Source organism: Odocoileus virginianus, chromosome 15, assembly GCF_023699985.2.
Source record: "Odocoileus virginianus isolate 20LAN1187 ecotype Illinois chromosome 15, Ovbor_1.2, whole genome shotgun sequence".
In the NCBI taxonomy this organism is placed as follows: domain Eukaryota; kingdom Metazoa; phylum Chordata; class Mammalia; order Artiodactyla; family Cervidae; genus Odocoileus; species Odocoileus virginianus.
Genome location: NC_069688.1, coordinates 48230654 through 48248934, shown reverse-complemented (window position 1 = coordinate 48248934; position 18281 = coordinate 48230654). Strand labels below are relative to the sequence as shown.

The 18281-nt window shown below is 39.8% G+C and overlaps 1 protein-coding gene across 3 annotated transcripts in view; it reads left to right on the top strand.

Moving 5' to 3' along the window:
* GRHL2 (grainyhead like transcription factor 2) overlaps positions 1-18281 on the top strand; it is a 169980-nt gene that overhangs the window by 118681 nt on the left and 33018 nt on the right. For all 3 annotated transcript variants that reach the window (XM_020874442.2, XM_020874441.2, XM_020874443.2), the window contains exons 9-11: positions 6476-6634; positions 14295-14382; positions 15065-15204. In XM_020874442.2, coding sequence (XP_020730101.1) covers positions 6476-6634; positions 14295-14382; positions 15065-15204 — 387 coding nt within the window. The remainder of the gene's footprint in view (positions 1-6475; positions 6635-14294; positions 14383-15064; positions 15205-18281) is intronic.

Genomic DNA, 18281 nt, shown 5'->3' with positions numbered 1-18281 from the left:
TCTGCCAGACGCCCCAGCTGGGTGCTCCCTCCCCATCTTCATGTCCTGGCTCCCTCGCCCCAGTAACCTAGCTTCCTTCCTTCCCTCCAGGAGTCTGGCCTCTGGAAGGGGTGCAGACCCTCGACTTCTGATCCTCCTGGTCTTTTCTCAGCCTTCACTCAGTCCTCTCGGGGACTTGGATGTTGGATACTGTGGCCACAGGTCTGTCTGCCCTTGGCCTCAGTGAAACACACTGGACCTCATCAAGGGTCTGTGACTCGATCACAGGGATACAAGCATCTTGGCTGGTGTCTCCCCTCCCCAGTGCCTTTTCTCAGGCTCCTTCTGAACCTCCTCAGCACGAACCCTCCTCTCCCATTAGCCTGGCTTCTTTCCTCTTTTGAGAACAGCATGCACTTTCTTCTCCATCTCTCTTCCTTCTAGTCAGCACTCCGATAGGAAATCCTCCCTGGTCGAGCTCTCTCCTTTTTTTTCAGGTTCTCACAGTGTGTGCACCCTGAGATATTCACCTCAGTTCCTATTGTATACACCCCACAACAGTGAGAGATGTTGTAACTTCCCTTTTCCTCAAGGACAATGCCTTACCTTAGATTTCTGTTTCTCCTGTAACATCCATGTGTATCATCTTCATTAGCTTAAATACATGGGCATACATGACACATACATATATACATTCATACTTGATTATATAGCTGGGGCTTCATTTGAATTTGTTGATATATAGCTAGATAACATTTTTTTGAGGATAAATCTGGTCAGAGCAACTAACTCTGCTGTATTATCTTGACAACTTCAGCTACTTAGAGCATTCTTGGCTTTTAGAACATTTTCCTTATAAAAGCAAGAACACTAATAAAGGAGGAACTGTGCATTTAGAAAAGTAATTTTCTCTTAATTTGTTAGACAAATATTTGTTGAGTATCTTCCATGAGCCTGGCATTGGGAACAGAAGGAGCTTGAGGCAGACAAGGCCCCTCCTCTTATGGGTTTAGAGCTGCATGAGGCAGACAGATAATTAAGTACTAAACAGATAAACGACAAGATAAATCCAGATAATGTTCAGTACTGTGAAGAAACCGAGAAAGAGCAGCATCGTAGGGTGAGCTACTCGTTGTGGGAGAAGGAGAAGGAAGACAACTCTAGATGGTCAGGGCAGGGATTTCTGAAAAGTTGACATTGGACCAAAATCTAAATGAGAAGGACAAGCAGTGTGATAATCTGTGGGGTAAGCTTTGGGGGTAGAGGGCACTGCCCGTAGCAAAGTCTGGCAGCTGGAAACAAGCCTGGTATATTAAGAATATTGAATACTAGAGGAATATGGAAAATGTGGTAGAATATGTGAGTAAACCAAAAATGTATCTGTGCCTACTCATGGTATCTGTAGGAGAAAATAAAGAAATATTTATTCAGGTTGTAATCATTTCCTAAAGGTGTTATATCAATGGAGGCATCAGGAAATCTAGGAGTTTTGTAAATTCTCAACAAAATTGCAAGCTCTCTGAGAGCAGGGAGTCTGTCTCAGCATTCTTATATCCCACCTTGTAGCATAATGGCAGACACAGAGAGATGTTCAGTAAATATTTGGTGAATGAACACGTAGAGGAAACAAATAATTGCCTAAGACTGAGATTTCACATGTTAATATTATTTGCTTTTAGTTTATCTTTCTGTCTCAATTTGGCATTGCATTTGCACCAAATGTAATCATTTAAATGGGGAAAAAATGCTAAGATGTAAGAAAACCATCTATAAGGCCTTTAATAATTCTAAGAACCAAGAAGAAAACAGAGTAGAGAAACTGGCAAGAGTACAGTTAACGCGTTTATATATTCTTTGTGTTTTACGGTGAAAATATGGATTTCTTGATGTATGTCGTGTCCCTGTAATTTGGAGGCTAATGTGTGCAATTTCTTGTAAAAGAGCTCTTTAGAGTCTCAACCTTAGGAAATAAGTAGCTTTCTTAGTCTCTAATCAGGGGATCTTGAAAACACAAAATACAATTGTTTAAAGAGGAAAATAAACATTTTCCATCAAACCATAGACCTTATGATTTTTTAAGTCCCGAATTGCTTTGTAGATCAAGATTGGCCTATTTATTTTAATGGCAAGCTCTTGGAAAAATCTTGGAAGTTAATAATCAAGTTAATGTAGCACTTCTAAAGCACACTAATTTTGCATTTATTTTAATAAATCTTACTATACCCATAATACACAACTGAGAGGTATTATAACCCAGATAAAGTCACTTTTCTTGTGTAGGAACTACAAAATGAGAGTTGTAATCCATGTGTCAAAAAGTGATTTTATTAAAAATTATCAATTGTCATGAGACTGCTTCTGTTTCTGAAAAGGTCTTGGTACCTTTACAAATGATCTCTCTGTTGGAATCAATCTTTGAACCAATGACAAAATTGTATCTATTATCTGCTTGGATACACTTGATTCAGTTAAAATTTTTCTAAAAAATAAATTACGTGCTGTAAGAATTATAGGAAAACAACATTTACAGCTATTGGTTGACAGACTAATTGTTCACGGAATTTCTTTACATAATTAGGGCTTCTACTGAAGTTAAAAAGAACTTCCTGTGCTTGACATTTGGATTAACATTTGGTGAGGGAAAGTGTACCTTTTCCCCAAGTTTCTGTAATGCACGTGTACAAACAGCGCTTTGTAGATAAACTTCCAAGAAATTCATTGTCACATTTGCCTGCTGTGTTTAGAGCTGGGACATGGTTGGGTTTGCAAGATGAAACAAATGAATGCTTATCAGCCCCAGCCTAGGTTTTCGTTAATGTCCTTCCATGCCCCCCTCCCCCATCCTACCACCCATTGCAGTTAAAGTTCAACCATTTGGGTTTTAAGTGCAGCCCAGCGAGACCACAATTGATACCATCAGGCACATAGACTGTGCTTTGCTAGTGGGTCAGACAGCCAGGCAAGAGGAAAGCAGTGCCAACCCTATTATAAAATTCCTACTTGATAGGATAACTCTGGTAACATAACATAGCAGAAAAAGAAGGTAGGGTCTTGTGTTGTTTACTTTTTGTAGAATCAGGCTGCCATGAATCAAAGAGGGCCCACTGGATCTTCTACTAAGGACCTTTCTCCATGAAGAGGACCTCAGTCTGACTGTCTCCTGGTAGGGTCCAGTGTGCTGTAGCTCATTTCACCATTAAGACCTTCTCTACTGGATGGCTCATTGTCACAGCTCCTCCAAGGACGATTTAGTGCATGTATCGCAGAATATTGCCAGTAAGCATCTATTATTTCCATAGATCTGTCCTATTCAAGTGGCCCTTATAAATATACATATTTTATCAGCTAAGCTTTCTTAGCTGAGACCTTGGGCTGACAAGTCCACAATTAATACTGCTTCCTGCCTGTCTGGGTATATGTCTATGGTGAGTAAGCATATGGATCAATCAGTGAGCCAGCCATGAATCCTTTTAGCTTGGGAAATACAGAACAGTTTTCTCTTCTGGCTCCTGCAGGATTCAGGAGGCTTTATGAAGGAAAGGGAAAAAAACCAGTTTGGTTGAAGACTCTGTCAATTACAGCCACCAACAGGAAGATTTCTACATGAAATACACAGCCCCAGATGGGAACAACTGCATAGCTCACCAGAGTGATCATTAATTTGCTGACATAAAGCTGTGTTTATTTATACATTCTGGCCAAGAAAAACCCCATCGCCAATAAGACAATCACAATTAAAGAAGTCAAGTGTTCCTAGAAAAGTATGCTATTACTTTCTGACCTAAAGATTGGTGTTTGTGAAGTTATTGTAATCTTTTGTGCGTGTGTGTGTGTGTATAGTCACTCAGTTGTGTCCAACTCTTTGTGACCATATGGACTTAAGCCCGCCAGGCTTCTCTGTCCAGGGGATTCTACAGGCAAGAATACTGGAGTGGGTTGCCATTTCCTCCTCCAGGGGATCTTCCCAACCCAAGGATTGAACCTGCATCTCCTGCATTGCAGGCAGATTGTTTACCCCTGAGCCACCGAGGAAGCTAGCCTCCAACTTCTGTCATTGCAGGGACCGTTGTTGTACCTGTGCTAGTACCTAGCTCAGTCTCAGAGACGTGGTAGATACCTAAAAATATTTGTGGCGTGAGTGAATGTTCTTTGCAGTCAGGACATCTTCTGTCTCCTTTTACCCTGGAAATTCAGTAGGAAAAACCAGCATGGCATCTTCCTTTTGAGTGGTCTTCATCACTTAGCTCTCATAAATCACTTGACATTTGCATCTCTAGTTTCTCTTTATCTTCCTAAATAATAAACAAGTGTTTATGGAATCCCTAATCTTAGCCCAGTGTCTCTGTGGGTTGTGTATTTCACTTGTATCTTTCAAGTTCAGTATTCTGGGTTCTCATGGCCTCTGTACACATCTCTCTCTGGGGAGCCCTGACTACTCTGTATTGATCCTTGCTGGATTACTCATCTGTCTTCCCCTTGGACTGTTAGCTCCATGAGACTGGGATCTGCTTTCTTCTGTATCCCCAGTGTCTAACATTGTGTTCAAAGTACTGTGAACTTGTGTTGATCTTTATAGAATGAAAGAATGAAAGAGGAATAAATGAATGAAATGCCCATATTTATGGTTAGATCATCTTTAGGCACTTGTTTCCGGATGCAGCTAGAGAAGTATCCTGTGTCATGGTGTCCATAGTTGTAATTAGCGTGTCACTAAGACGTGTCATCTGGGCTTGACTGCTGTTGATGTGGTGTGCTGCCTTGCTAATGGGTCTCTATTGCTAAGCAAGGGGCTCAGAAAAAGGCGATCTTTATATAGACATAGCACTAAAAATGAGAGATTTGGTTGTATGAATTTCCAAAGGCCGACCAGGGATATGGCCTGAAATGAATTAGATCAAAAATTTGAATAGCCTTTAAAATGCAGCTCCTGGAAGTGGCTCTTTGCTTTCTGCAGGGTGTTTTCTGGGGGTGTTGCTATGATATGAAAGGTTTTAGGACAAGGGTTTGAAGGTGAATAAAGATTTCAAAGGGACCAAATAAAACAAGAGTCAGATAATACATCTGATGAGATGGTTTTCAGAATACATAACTGTACAATTTTAAATCAGTGAGTTTAAAGTTTTCTGTTGAATACAAATAATACATGTAGTATTAACTGAAAATAGCATCAAAGATGTAATCTATTGTGCCTGTTTTTCCCCAGAGACTGCCTCTTCTATTCTTGTAGTCACCAGATAAATCTAGGTGCTGACCTTATATCTCTGCGTGCATGCTGTCACTCAGCCATGACTGACTCTGTGACCCACCGGGGTCCTCCGTCCATGGGATTCTCTAGGCAAGAATACTAGAGTGGGTTGCTATACCCTCCTCCAGGGGATCTTTCTGACCCAGGGGTCAAACCTGAGTCTCTTGTCTCCTGCTTTGGCAGGCAAGTTCTTTACCACTAGCACCACCTGGAAAGCCCCCTTAAATAAAGTGGTATATATTGACATCTATATACTATAGAAAAGGAGGATAAATTTAGTCATTTGTATTCCTCCTTCTATTCCTCTCAGTATTTTATAATGAGATTATTATCTTTACTTCTGTTGGGCAGTTCCATTTTTTCAGATTCATATCATTTTGCTTGTCTCTCTTGATACCTCATGTTGTAAGATGAGAATGCTGATGTCTTTACTACCCATCCCTCCCTCTGTTCCATGTCTGTCTTTGTCAGCTCTTTTACTTTTTCACTAAGTTGAAAGCATCTTAGCATTTATATTCTATTCTTTGGGGAGGGTTTAAGAATGATTTAACAGGAAAATTGAAAACCAAAGACTAGAAATGACTTGACTGAGATCTGGTTAATGTTAGAACTGGGACTAAACCCTAGGGCTTTTGACTCTCAGTCTAGTGGGCTTTCTAGATACATTCATTGACCTCATTCATCAGATGTTTATTGAATGCTTATTCTCTGCTAGGCACTACATTAAGTACCAGCAATACAAAAATAATAAAAAAATTGTCTAAAATCTTATACTCTCATGAAAATAAGAAAAATAGATGTGTGAACAAATAACTATGTTTTGACGCAATAAGATGCAAAGGAAGATGTTGTGTAGCCTTTTTTTTTTTAATCCCACAGGTCAGAGATTATAGAAATCGATGTAATTGTTAAAAGTTACAGTTTTAATATGTTGAGGAGATACTGTTTCACCCAACTAACTTGTGCATATTTGGAAAATAAGGCATTGCTGATATAAAGATAAATTCAAATGTCTGTTTCAAGTTTAAATATAAAAGCAAAAATTTTATGTGTTTATAACTAGAAATTATAATAAATCATTTTCATGTATTTAATAATTAGTTTTATGTGAGAATATCCACATATTCTTTAGTTGTCCTTTTAGGTTTGTTTAATATTCTAATTTTAAGTCTAAGGCTTATGCATTTTTTTAATAGATCTTTTTTATGGTGACTTGTGAACTTTTTCCTTTCTTTCTTCCTCCCTCCTCAGATTTTCATCACCGTGAATTGCCTGAGTACAGATTTCTCCTCCCAAAAAGGAGTGAAAGGACTTCCTTTGATGATTCAGATTGATACATACAGTTATAATAATCGTAGCAATAAACCCATTCATAGAGCTTATTGCCAGATCAAGGTCTTCTGCGACAAAGTGAGTAAAGATGACAGTTTGTCATAAAGGTATTTTTGTTATTAGATATTACTTTTGATGACATTTCCCCCTTGTCACCTTTGCTTGTCTACTGGTGTCCAAATAATCACTTTCATCACAGTAGGAGTGGTAATTTATCATTCTCAGCTCTTAATAGCTATCTAGGGAGCCATCAACTGTATTTTTTTTTTTTCAGTCAATCATTCTACCACTAATTTAATGACTGACTTTGTACTGTGCTATGAGTCTGATTCACATAGATATAACTGATCTAATAGATGGATAGTTTTTGGTGGGTAGGTAGATCCTGTCCCAGAACATACTAAGATAACCTCTTTTATTTTATGGGTTAAATGGGTCTCATCTAGAACCTTTTGGAATGGACATAGCTCCTTTTAAATATGTTCACTAGCAAACATGCTTCAGGAGGAGATGTAGTTTTTGAATCTTCTTGAATCCCCCTGTATGAGATATATCAATTAGAATAGCAAAGATTAAAATCCCATGATTATGTGGTGAGAGACCCTTGCAAGTCCCAAATGTGAATGGGACCAAGCATCAACAGTTTCAGAACCTGTATGATGTCAGCATCATGAGGGAAAGTAATGGACCCACTTGATGACCAAAGAATGGGACACTACCAAGTGGATCTGTAATAGCAGAGGGTGAAGTGGGCCTTTGGAGGACATCTGGTGAAACTGGGGTAGAAGGGGATGGATTGTGCAGACTTGAGTTTACTGGTGGGTGGGTGCAAGGGGAGAAAACATTGAAGTGTTTGGGGTTCTATAGGGGAAAGTTACAAATTGAAGTTCCCTTCTAGGATAAAAATCCTACTCTGAGAAAAAGCTGCTGGGAGTAGAATCCAAGTTGAGTTAGATAAAAACAAAACAAAGGTTCAAAGAAACGAGAAGTTCCAATTAAAAAGGAAAAGGTGAAAGAAAACAGAGTAGTCAGATCTCAGGAAACACAAGACGATTTTCTGTTATCACTTTGTGAACACAATTAATGTAGGAGCATGAGGACCGTCAAGCTAGAAGGATTATCCTAGCTTACTCATTTCACTTAGAAATGACCAACAGAAAAGAAAAAGTGTTGAATCCCATACAGTGTCGCATGAAAAATATAATTAAGGTTAGACTAACTTCTTGTGGACAATGGATGCATGCCCCCAAAACAGGTGATACATATTATATCACCTTGTATCTATAGCCTATTGTTCCAGATGGGCTTAGAATTTACAAAATTTTAAAATACAAAATTAACAAAATCATGGAAATTATGAAGAACAACATAAACCACAATTTGAAAAACTCAGACATGAGATGTTTGGAGAACAGAATGACTTGAAAAGAGATATAGTAGAATTCAGGAAAGAATTTAGAAAGTGGAAGAGTAAAATGTTTAGAAGTAAAGACTACTACAAGTAACATGGGAGTAAATGAATGTAAAAGATAATTCCTTAAGAAAAATACAGGTATAAAATGGCAAAATTTTAAGAACTTGAAAAAATGAGGAAACAAGAGAAAATAATAGATACAGAAGACAGAGAAAGGAGATACAAGGACATATAATACTTATCTCTGTGGGAGAAAACATAGACAATGGAATAGAAGAAAAGCTTAAAAAGGATAAATCAGGAAAACTTAAAAATTACACATTTTTAAGTGAGTTACCAGGCACTTGGTAAAGTTGATCGAGGATAGCCAATATCAAAAGCCATTGGACTTTAAAAATATTCTTTGGGCATCTAAGAAAAATAAAATAGACAATGGGTCATTAATTTTTTTCATTAATTTTTACTGGAGTATAGTTGATTTACAGTGTTGTGTTGGTTCCAGATGCACAGAAAAGTGAATCAGCCACACGCACACATATATCCACTCTTTTCCAGACTTTCCTCCCATATAGGCCACCACAGAGGGTTGAGCTGAGTTCCCTGTGTTACGCAGTAGGTCCCTATTAGCCATCTCCTTTATATATGGTAGACAAGGAATCATTTATAAGGAAACTTTTATTATCAAGCCTTTCAACAGCAATGCCTTGTCAGAAGACAATGATATTTAAAGTAATCAAGTAAAGAAAAGGTGAGCCAAGGATTTTACATCCAGCCAGAAGACAATGATATTTAAAGTAATCAAGTAAAGAAAAGGTGAGCCAAGGATTTTACATCCAGCCAAGCTGATTTTCAAGTATAAAGAAAACAGGCAAATGCAAAGCAAAATAAAACAAGGAAACAAAACCACCAGTGAACAACCAACCAAATGGGCAAAATTCCAGGGAATAAATCTCCTCGAGGAATCTAGTAAAAAACTCTGTTTAGACACCAATATAACTGTAAAGACATTGATAAAAGGACTGATGGTGAACATTCCACGTGTTTTTATCTTGGATCTAATGATAAAATGATGGGAGAGATAGGAATGGCAATATGATATGTTCTGACAATAATTAAGATAATTATTTAGTAATTGGGTAGGGTGGGAGAGAATATGAAAAATAGAATAAACTGGCAACTGCTTATAGGTGTTGCTATTATTTTGGTTTCTAAGTCATGTCCAATTCTTTTGTGACCCCATAGACTGTAGCCTGCCAGACTCCTCTGTTCATGGGATTTCCCAGACAAGATTACTAGAGTGGGTTGTCGTTTCCTTCTCCAGGGGATCTTCCCAACCCAGGGATCGAACCCGAGTCTACTGCATTGCAGGCAGATGCTTTACTACTGAGCCACCAGGGAGTTGGCTGGATGTAAAAGAGTATGAGTTCAGTTAGATCCTGGGGAGAGGAGAGAAAGGGGAAAAAGCGATTAGTGGCTAATTCAGAGGAAAATGCCAGCACTCTTAACGGTGCTGCAGTCAGATGTAGATCAAAGAGCTATAGGGCCATTAAAATGTCTGAGTTGTTGGTTAGCAGAGTTGGAGAGGAGGACGAAGTGGGCATCTCTGAACAGAAGGCAGAGATGGTCATGAGACAAGAGAAGGAAGCAGATTAACTCGAACTGCACTGAGTTTAGAGACATGTGGCATAATGGAAAATGTCTCTAAAATCTCGATAGCTTTCAAGTTGCGATGATTTTAATTAGTGCTAATTGTCAGAGCAGCGCAGCCCTCCCAGGCCCAGTTAGGCAGCTTCCATGAGTTAGAGGAGGCACAGTTCGGTCGGTAGAGACAGTTGTTATGTAGATGAGAAAATTGCCAGTGCCACAGGTAACTCGCCAGAGTCATGTGGTGAAAAAGCAGAGTAGCTGCATGTAAATCCATGTCTGATCCCAAACTCATATTCCTTATATCTTTTCCCCCCCTTTTTTCCCTTATATCTTTAATTCAGCATATTAAATGTTAAGAAAGCATTTTCAAATGATGTACAAGGTGGAATTTTTAAAGTACGTGTGGGAGAACAATTAAATTATTTGAATTCCCTTCTTTTATTCCATAAGTTTCAAGGGGAATAGTAGAATCCCCGTCCCTGAATCTCCTTCTTGGAAGGAGGGAGGAAGATTAGGAGCAAGGAGAAAAGGAAGGAAGGGTGGAATGGAGGCCCTGGGCAATCCGTTTACCTTTATGTCGCAGCTAGAATTAAAAGGATGAAAGGGAAGGCTTAAGAGATGCTTGTATAATTGTTTGTTTCGAGTGTTGATGTAATAAATACTAAAAATCAAAATAAACCATAAAATGCAGAATAAATAGAATGCCGTATTGTTGTTCACTATGCCCTAGAATGAGAGGGACTCCAGGAACTAGTGATGCAAAGAGTCTCTAGTGGGTCTTTTTTTAGTTAACATGATGATAGGGATCAGGAAACTCATAGGGAAGGAATCTCATGGGATAAGCAGAGTATGTTAATCTTAACTGCTCTTAATTTTTCCGATAAGCTAGATGCAAAATCTTTTGCTATGATTCGTCATTATATTTGTAGCCATGAATTCAAAATACAGGCAAAACTCACTCCTGGGACATTTTAACTCTTGCATGTTTCAAATGGGTGTGTAAATGCAAAAGATTAATTTGAATCATCCTCTAAAGCAAAAGAATTAAGAGCTATTCTATTTTAAAACTGTAAATTTCCCACAGATTAGAGTTTTAAACAGATGGAATTTTGTACTATTTATAGTTCCCCAGGTTGATTTCTAATTAATGCACCTATAAGATTGCAGATGAAAATAAAGGACTTCTCTCCCTTTTTTGATATTAAAATTTCTTTTATTGAAATACATATGTTTATGAATTAAAAATTCAGGATCTGCTATATGGCTATATTTTTATCAGTACTTTTGTCTGTATTTTTATGGGCTTAGTCACTCAATCGTGTCCAACTCTTTGTGATCCCATGAACTGTAGCCCGATAGGCTTCTCTCTCAATGGAATTTTCCAGGCAAGAATACTAGACTGACTTGCCATTTCCTACTCCAGGGGATCTTCCCAACCCAGAGTTTGAACCTGCATCTCTTGGGTCTCCTGTGTTGGCAGATGGATTCTTTACTACTACGCCACCTGGGAAGCAGATGTCTTTATATCTGTATTTAATTCAGTTATCTTTCATGAAAAACCAGAATCATGTTACTGCAAAGAATCATGTTCTGAACTATATATTGTTCAGAACTTAAAAATAAAGCCACCTTCTCGTAAGAATTTTCCCCTTCTTTTTTAATTCCTGCTTAGAATTATCTTGGAGATTATAAAAAACTAAAGATATTCCTCCAAAGTACCTTCTTGGTACCTTGGCCAACTTTAAATAGGCTAAGGCCACATTATTGAGACAAATTTAAGAGAAACAACAAGTATCAAATACAAATATAAAGATAGCCATCACCTCTCAAGAGGTGGCAAAGGTGATCACAGTATAATCAGGAAATCTCTAGCATCTTTTTTTCCTTTCTCCAAATTTCACACTCCATAATGAACATCTAAGTGGGGGAAATTATTTTCAAATGATAAATTTGGTATTTGTAGCAAATTATACCCTTCTGGAAGAACCAGACTTTTTTACATTTTAATGAGAGTGAAAATATTTTCCAGAAGCTTTGGGTCACAAATAATCAGAAGAAGGAAAGGAATTCTTGGAAGGTCACGGTCAAGGATGCATTCTTCATCTTAATTGAATGTATCAAAGCTGCCCTGGGTCACTGTGAATCAAAGCGTTATTTTAAATATGAGGATGGTGGCCCTCCTAAGTTTGGATACTATCAGAATTGCTTTGGTGTGCTGACATCTGGGCCTTCTGGGCAGGGAGTTTCTTATATAGATGTGGTACCCAGACCAGGCTCTATGGAGAACTACTCCGTGTTTTATGTTAATCCTGCAGGTTTGGCGTATCAAAGAATACCTGTAAAATAATAAGCAGGTGACTTTATTTCCTAAAAATTAACACTGAACATATATAAATCTTGAAATGGTAATTTCAGAACTTTTCTTCACATAAATTGTAGAAGACAAAAGACTAATTTTAAAATAAAATTTCTCAACAAACTTTGGGATGTGTCTTGAGTGAGTTATAATTTATGTAGGTAAATTTCTATATTTTGACTTACATGCAATACTATATTGTACAGAACTTCAAATACAGAGAAAAAAGTCTTACATGTACACAACCAAAAATGAATAATAAGGGCCTTTTGCTTATGTTTCACACCCATCCGAACAAAGTCATCTTTGTGCATCTAGCACTCTATTTTTTTTTCTGAAAATATTATATCTTATTTAGACAAAAATCTCTACAAAACTTTTACTATATCTTGAAGAGATTTTCCAAGGAAATATTTTTATATTTTATCTCTTTCTTTCTATGAATTTCTATGGTTTATAAACATCAGTGACAACTTAAAACTTAAAAATAGAACACTGTAAATGATTAGTCTCTTTTTGGAGTAAGAAGCTTTTTGACATAAAAATGCACATTTATAATATCTGTTTAAACTATTATAAGCATACAAATCTTACCAACATAAAGTTCTTAGAACTTTCCTGGCACAAAGGAAGTGCCACATCTGATTAGCTGTCATCACTTGTTCATCAAGAATTAGCTCTAAAGTCATGTCCTTTATGATGGATGCCTCCATTGGCCACATGTCTCCATGTGTCATGGCCTTACTTTGGCCAGAACTAGGAATATGTTGTTTTTTTTTTTTTAAAGCCAGTTTGATAAGCAAAATTTCTATTTCAATATTTTACTTCTAAACCATTAGCATGTCCCTTTCTGTGAATTTACTTCGTGACTCTTGTCCATTTTTTAACTGGTATGTTAGTTGTTGTTTTCTTTTAAAATTTGAATCATTATTTATATGTTATTGATTTAACACTTTATATGAGATTTTATGGGCTTCCCTGGTTGCTCAGGCCATAAAGAATCTGCCTGCAATTTGGGGGACCTGGGTTCGATCCCTGGGTTGGGAAGATCCCCGGAGGAGGGCATGGCAACCCACTCCAGTATTCTGCCCTGGAGAATCCCCCAAAACAGAGGCACCTGGTGGGCTACAGTCTGTGGGGTCACAAAAGGTCAGACACAACTGAGTGATGAAGCCCAGCACAGCCCATGAGATTTATATAGCAAGTATTTCCACCAGCTTGTCCCTTGCTTTTTAATTGATCTGTGTGTGTTTAACAGAAGGATTAAATTGTATATTCTCAGATCTATCTCTTTTGTGTGTGATAACTTGGGGATTTTCTAGGGGTAGAGGTTGCTGACCAGTCCATACTTTGCTATTTTTTAAATGTGCTGCCACAAAGGGCAGAAATAGTAAATGTGGATTTGAAATCTAGGGGAAGAGTTTAGGCTGGGAGAGTATCTGTCACCTGTCTAGAGCACCTTGGAAATATGGGTATAGATGAACTTCTCTGCCACAAGAATGGAGAGAGGGAAAGGAAAAGGAAACTGTGTTGAAATGTCTGTATTTGGACTGTGAGAAGAGGAAATTGAGTCAGCAAAGCTGACATCAAAGGGTGACCAAAAAGAGAAGAGAATCAAAGAATCGTGGAAGACCAAGAGGGCAAGAGACATAGGTGATGGTCAACTGGTTAATTTGGATGGAGTTGGCAAGAGAAGCCAATGAAAAAGTCAAATTACAAGGAACAGAGGAGCAAAAAGGCAAATTGAATGCTATTTCCAAGAGCATATGAACATATTAAGACAAAACCCCAGATCGTACTTGTATATACAAAATCTTACTCCCTGTGTAGTTTGCTTCAGCCCTACCTCATTTCCCTTCTGTAGAAATTTTTTAAAGTTCCATACCAAGGAGCCAAGGAAAAGTTTTATAGGAAATTCACACTCAACTTTCATGCCCACTCCATGATTAGGAAAGATAATAGGCCAATGCTTCATCCTACATTTTATTTTAAATAAATATCACTAAAATTACTTAACCGGCTTCACTGGGGTGGGGAACTGAGTCTGGCCTTTCTGTAGGAATTCAAAATTGGAGTTGTTTAAATAGGCAAGATGCCAAAAAAGGGGACACTTTGGGAGGAGTGGGATCCCTCCCTCTCCAAGGAGGTCAGCAACATCGGGTGGACTAAGGGGCGGTAGACCTCGTTGGAGGATGGAACCGCGGCTGCCTGCCTCTCCTCCCCACGTTTTATTTCTTACCCCTGTGACTTGTGTGTGGACAGCTGTTTCGCACACCCTGGTAACATGCCTGGCATTGTCTGCATTTGTTTTTCCCTGTCAGGGAGCAGAAAGAAAAATCCGAGATGAAGAGAGGAAGCAGAACAGGAAGAAGGGGAAAGGCCAGGCCTCCCAAACCCAGTGCAACAACTGTGAGTGTGGCTGCGAAGGGGGGTGGGCTTCAGCCAGGCCAGGTCCCCCGAGGAATGGGTGGAAAGGAGTGGGTTGCAGGTAAAACATGCACGTCCGAGTTATCGCTGGGCTTCCCTCGTGGCTCAGGCAGTAATGAATCCGCCTGCAATGAGGGAGACCTGGGTTCGACCCCTGGGTTGGGAAGTCCTGGAAGAGGGCATGGCAATCCACTCCAGTATTCTTGCCTAGAGAATCCGCATGGACAGAGAAGCCTGGCGGGCTACGGTCCATGAGGTTGCAGAGTCAGACATGACTGAGCGACTAAGCGCAGCACAAGTTGTGGCTAGCCAAGGCGATGGGGTGCACCATCCCTGTGGAAGGGAAATAGAATCATGTGATCACACTAGAGCTAGGAGCGAGGTTCTAATAGTCCAGAGACCAACATCCTCCTTCTCCAGACAAGAAATCTAGGGTGCAGAGAGGAGCACGAGATCACCCCCTCAGGAGTGCTCACTCCCAAGTCCACACTTTCCGCTGGTCTGGTGATGGGAGAGGGGAGATTTTAAAGTGTGTTCACACGTATGGCATTTGGGATGCTTCATAGGAGAAAATCGTGAACTTTAGCCAAGACTAGAGCTTACAAGTGAGAGTTCTTAAGTCATCTACAGCCCTCGCACTTACGGGTTTTGTGATCGTGCCCAGCCTCTGATGGGAAGTTGGCAGCGATACCGTTACAGAAGAAGAGCGACATCACCTACTTCAAGACGATGCCTGATCTGCACTCCCAGCCCGTCCTCTTCATACCTGATGTTCACTTTACAAACCTGCAGAGGACAGGACAGGTATGGCCGACCCGCTCACATCTACCTGCCATCCATCCCCTGCGCAGGTAGAGCCTTAAGAGAGCATCATATCCGGCGCTATTGACCTGAAAAATAAAACCCATGCATTCGACCAGGAGTCACCCATTTCCTACAGAAAATGTAATTTTATAGAAAGGAATGTCTCAGGAGAGGAAACCAACTTACTAAGGGGAAGGTGAGAGTGAGCTGATAATAGTGAAGTGCTGACAAAGCAATGAAAGAGGAAGAAAGTAAGAAGGCTGATAACCTGTAAGGCAAGTTTTGTTGGTTTTGTTCTGTGGGATCCTCATGATGCAATAGGGCTCCATCTAATGGTGGGAAATTGAACTGCACCCATTGGAAAGTTGCTTAAGAGGAAAATTCTTTGATTAAATAAACTGTTAAAGACTTTTTCTTAGTAAATTGACAGTTACTGTTGAATAGGTAAATTATTTTAAACCAAAATAAAAATGAGATTGTAGACAAGCCTTTTAAAAGATAATTTCTGTCTTCTAGTTCTAGTTACAAGTGAAATTATAGAGATAATATTATAATACATAAACATCCAATAATTAGCTCCTTATGGTAGCTCATGTTAATGATATGTTATGCAGCCACTAAAATTATAATTAGGAAAACTATGTAGCAACATAGGAACTAGTTATGATAATGTTCAGTGGGGAAAAGGTAGAATATTCATTTGTGTCTACACTGTGGTTCCAAATACTGGGTTGGCCTGAAAGTTCATTTGGAGTTTTTGCAAGATGTTACAAGAAAAATTGTAATAATTGGTGAGTATTAAGAGGTGGATATGTATTTTTTTCTTTTTGTAATGTCCTTAGTATTGTCTATTTTATGTGATAAATTAAAATTGGTTTAAAAAAAATTACTTCCCTAGCATTAGCCAGAATTGTCTTTCTGTTGAGAAAGAGGTGCATAGTGACACATTCAAGTTTTTCTTCCGTTCTAGTGTTAAGATATTTATTGGAATTGACCTTAGTCTAGGAGCAGAAATCATTATTGGCTTAACTTTCTTGAGAATATTTTGTCCCCATGCCATTTTATTTTGTGTATGAGACAAAACAGTAATACAACCAAAACTTTTTAGTTGGTGTTTTTAACACCAACTAAATATGGGTAGCAGAATATCCCCTAGTTTTTTCCTTAGAGTGCCTTGCATTAAAGTTTAACATTCTCATCTTGTCTTACTTGTCTGATAGGAAAAAGACACGAAGATGAAAGGAAGAACGTTATGATTTATTAAGACATGCGTGCCAGCCCCTAATTTTACATTTTAATTCCCAAGAACATGGTGATTTGTGTATTTACGGTCTTTGTAAATACATGATATATTTTGAAGCTAGGTAGTCACACCTTTAGGAGATAGGGGATGATTGAGTTAAACTGCTCTCACTGTTTACTATTATGATTCTGGCTTTAACCCTATGTCAAAGCTGACAGCCTGACCTGTTCTCTTGTCAAGATTTCCCTAAAATCTGCAAAGCTGTAAATGAATCTTAAGAGGAAAACTGACCAAATGTGACAGCTCGTGGCTGTCTCTGGCCTTACTTGCCCACTCTGTGTCCTGAGCAGGACTCCTAGCCTGTGGCTGAGCAGAAGGAAAGTGTAGTCTTTGCCATTTGTTGGTTTCAGCAGTTTGCAAAGCAGCCCAATCAGCGTCCCCTGGGGCATCAGCAACGTTTAAGTCCTGCTGTCCTTGAAGAGCCTCAGGCTTTCCCTGTGGCTTTGGAGTCAGAATGTAGGGGGTCAGGGAGGGAGCCTGCTGAGCCCCGGGTGACGAAGGGACACACTCTTCTGTGCACTGGGTCAGTGCGTGAATATCCCGCGGTTGATCAACGTGCTTGGCTGAAGGAAAAGAGCACCTGCAGTGGCCGGTCAGAAAAGGCTGCCTGTTCTGAGAAAAGTTAGGAGTCTTGGGGGATGAGTCCAGAGGCAGGAGGGAAGAGGCCAGTGCTGTGATGTTGGAAGTGGGCAAGGGACTGGGCTTGGCAAGCTTCGACAAGTCAAACGAGAGCCAGCTGTGGCCTCTTGCAAGCTGGCCCGGTTCCCCCAGGAGGGAGCAGGGATGGAAGGGAGGAAGGCAGGTGATGGTGTGATGCTCAGTAACCGCTACTGCTATGGACCTGGCAAAGTCAGCCGCGTGGCCGCCCTTCAGCTGCCGAACAAGCAGCCGACTAGCTTTCACTGTCAGCCCACATGTCCCCCAGTCCCTCACTGTCATTGATTCACTCGTGGGTTGAAATATTCACCAGATGGTTATCAAAAACTCATAGGAGGGCATTGTTACCGAGTCCATGCTCACTCTGCTCCCTGCACGACAGGCCAGTAAATCAGAGACAAGGAATGCGGAGGCAAGGGATACGACATTATTCAGAAAGCAAGCAGACCAACAAGGTGGCAGACTAGTATCTCCAAATGACTGTCTTCTCTGGGCCTGGATGCCAGTTTCTTTTATAGAACAGAGATGGGGAGGAGGTGAGGAAGTAAAATAAAAAAGTCATAAGTCTTGCAAGTATCTCCTGGAATGGCCAGCCTGAGGAGGGTGGTGGGGAGGTGGGATGGGGACAGGTTGTGTTAATATCTTATTTTTTTGTAAAATTCACAGAGGGGCAGGGTTCCCCAGGCAGGCCTTTTAGTAAACAAAAGCAATGGGGAAGCAAAAGTTAAAGAAACAGATCCACTATGGAGTCAGATTCTGTTCTCCCCTGAAACAGCATGCACCCAGCGTGCAGGCACAGTGGAGGTCTTTGGTTTCCGTCTCCCTGCATTAAAGCCCGGATACACGTGGTGCCTTTTGTCAAGAACCCTTGAAGAGAAGTGATAGAGGAGCTTGGGAGAAATTGTGGGATGCAGAGGCATAATTCCTCTGGATCATGTGTACTTAGCAGGTATCAGCCTTCCTCAAGGCACCTGAAACCAGGGAGGACATCCCTTCTCCCTCACACCCTCAAGAACCATCTCCCTGACTTGTGGCTTGTGTGAACCACCTCCGCCCAAATCACAGGCATTCTTGATAAGAATTCAGGTTCTCAAAAGGTTCATTCCAGGTCTTTCAA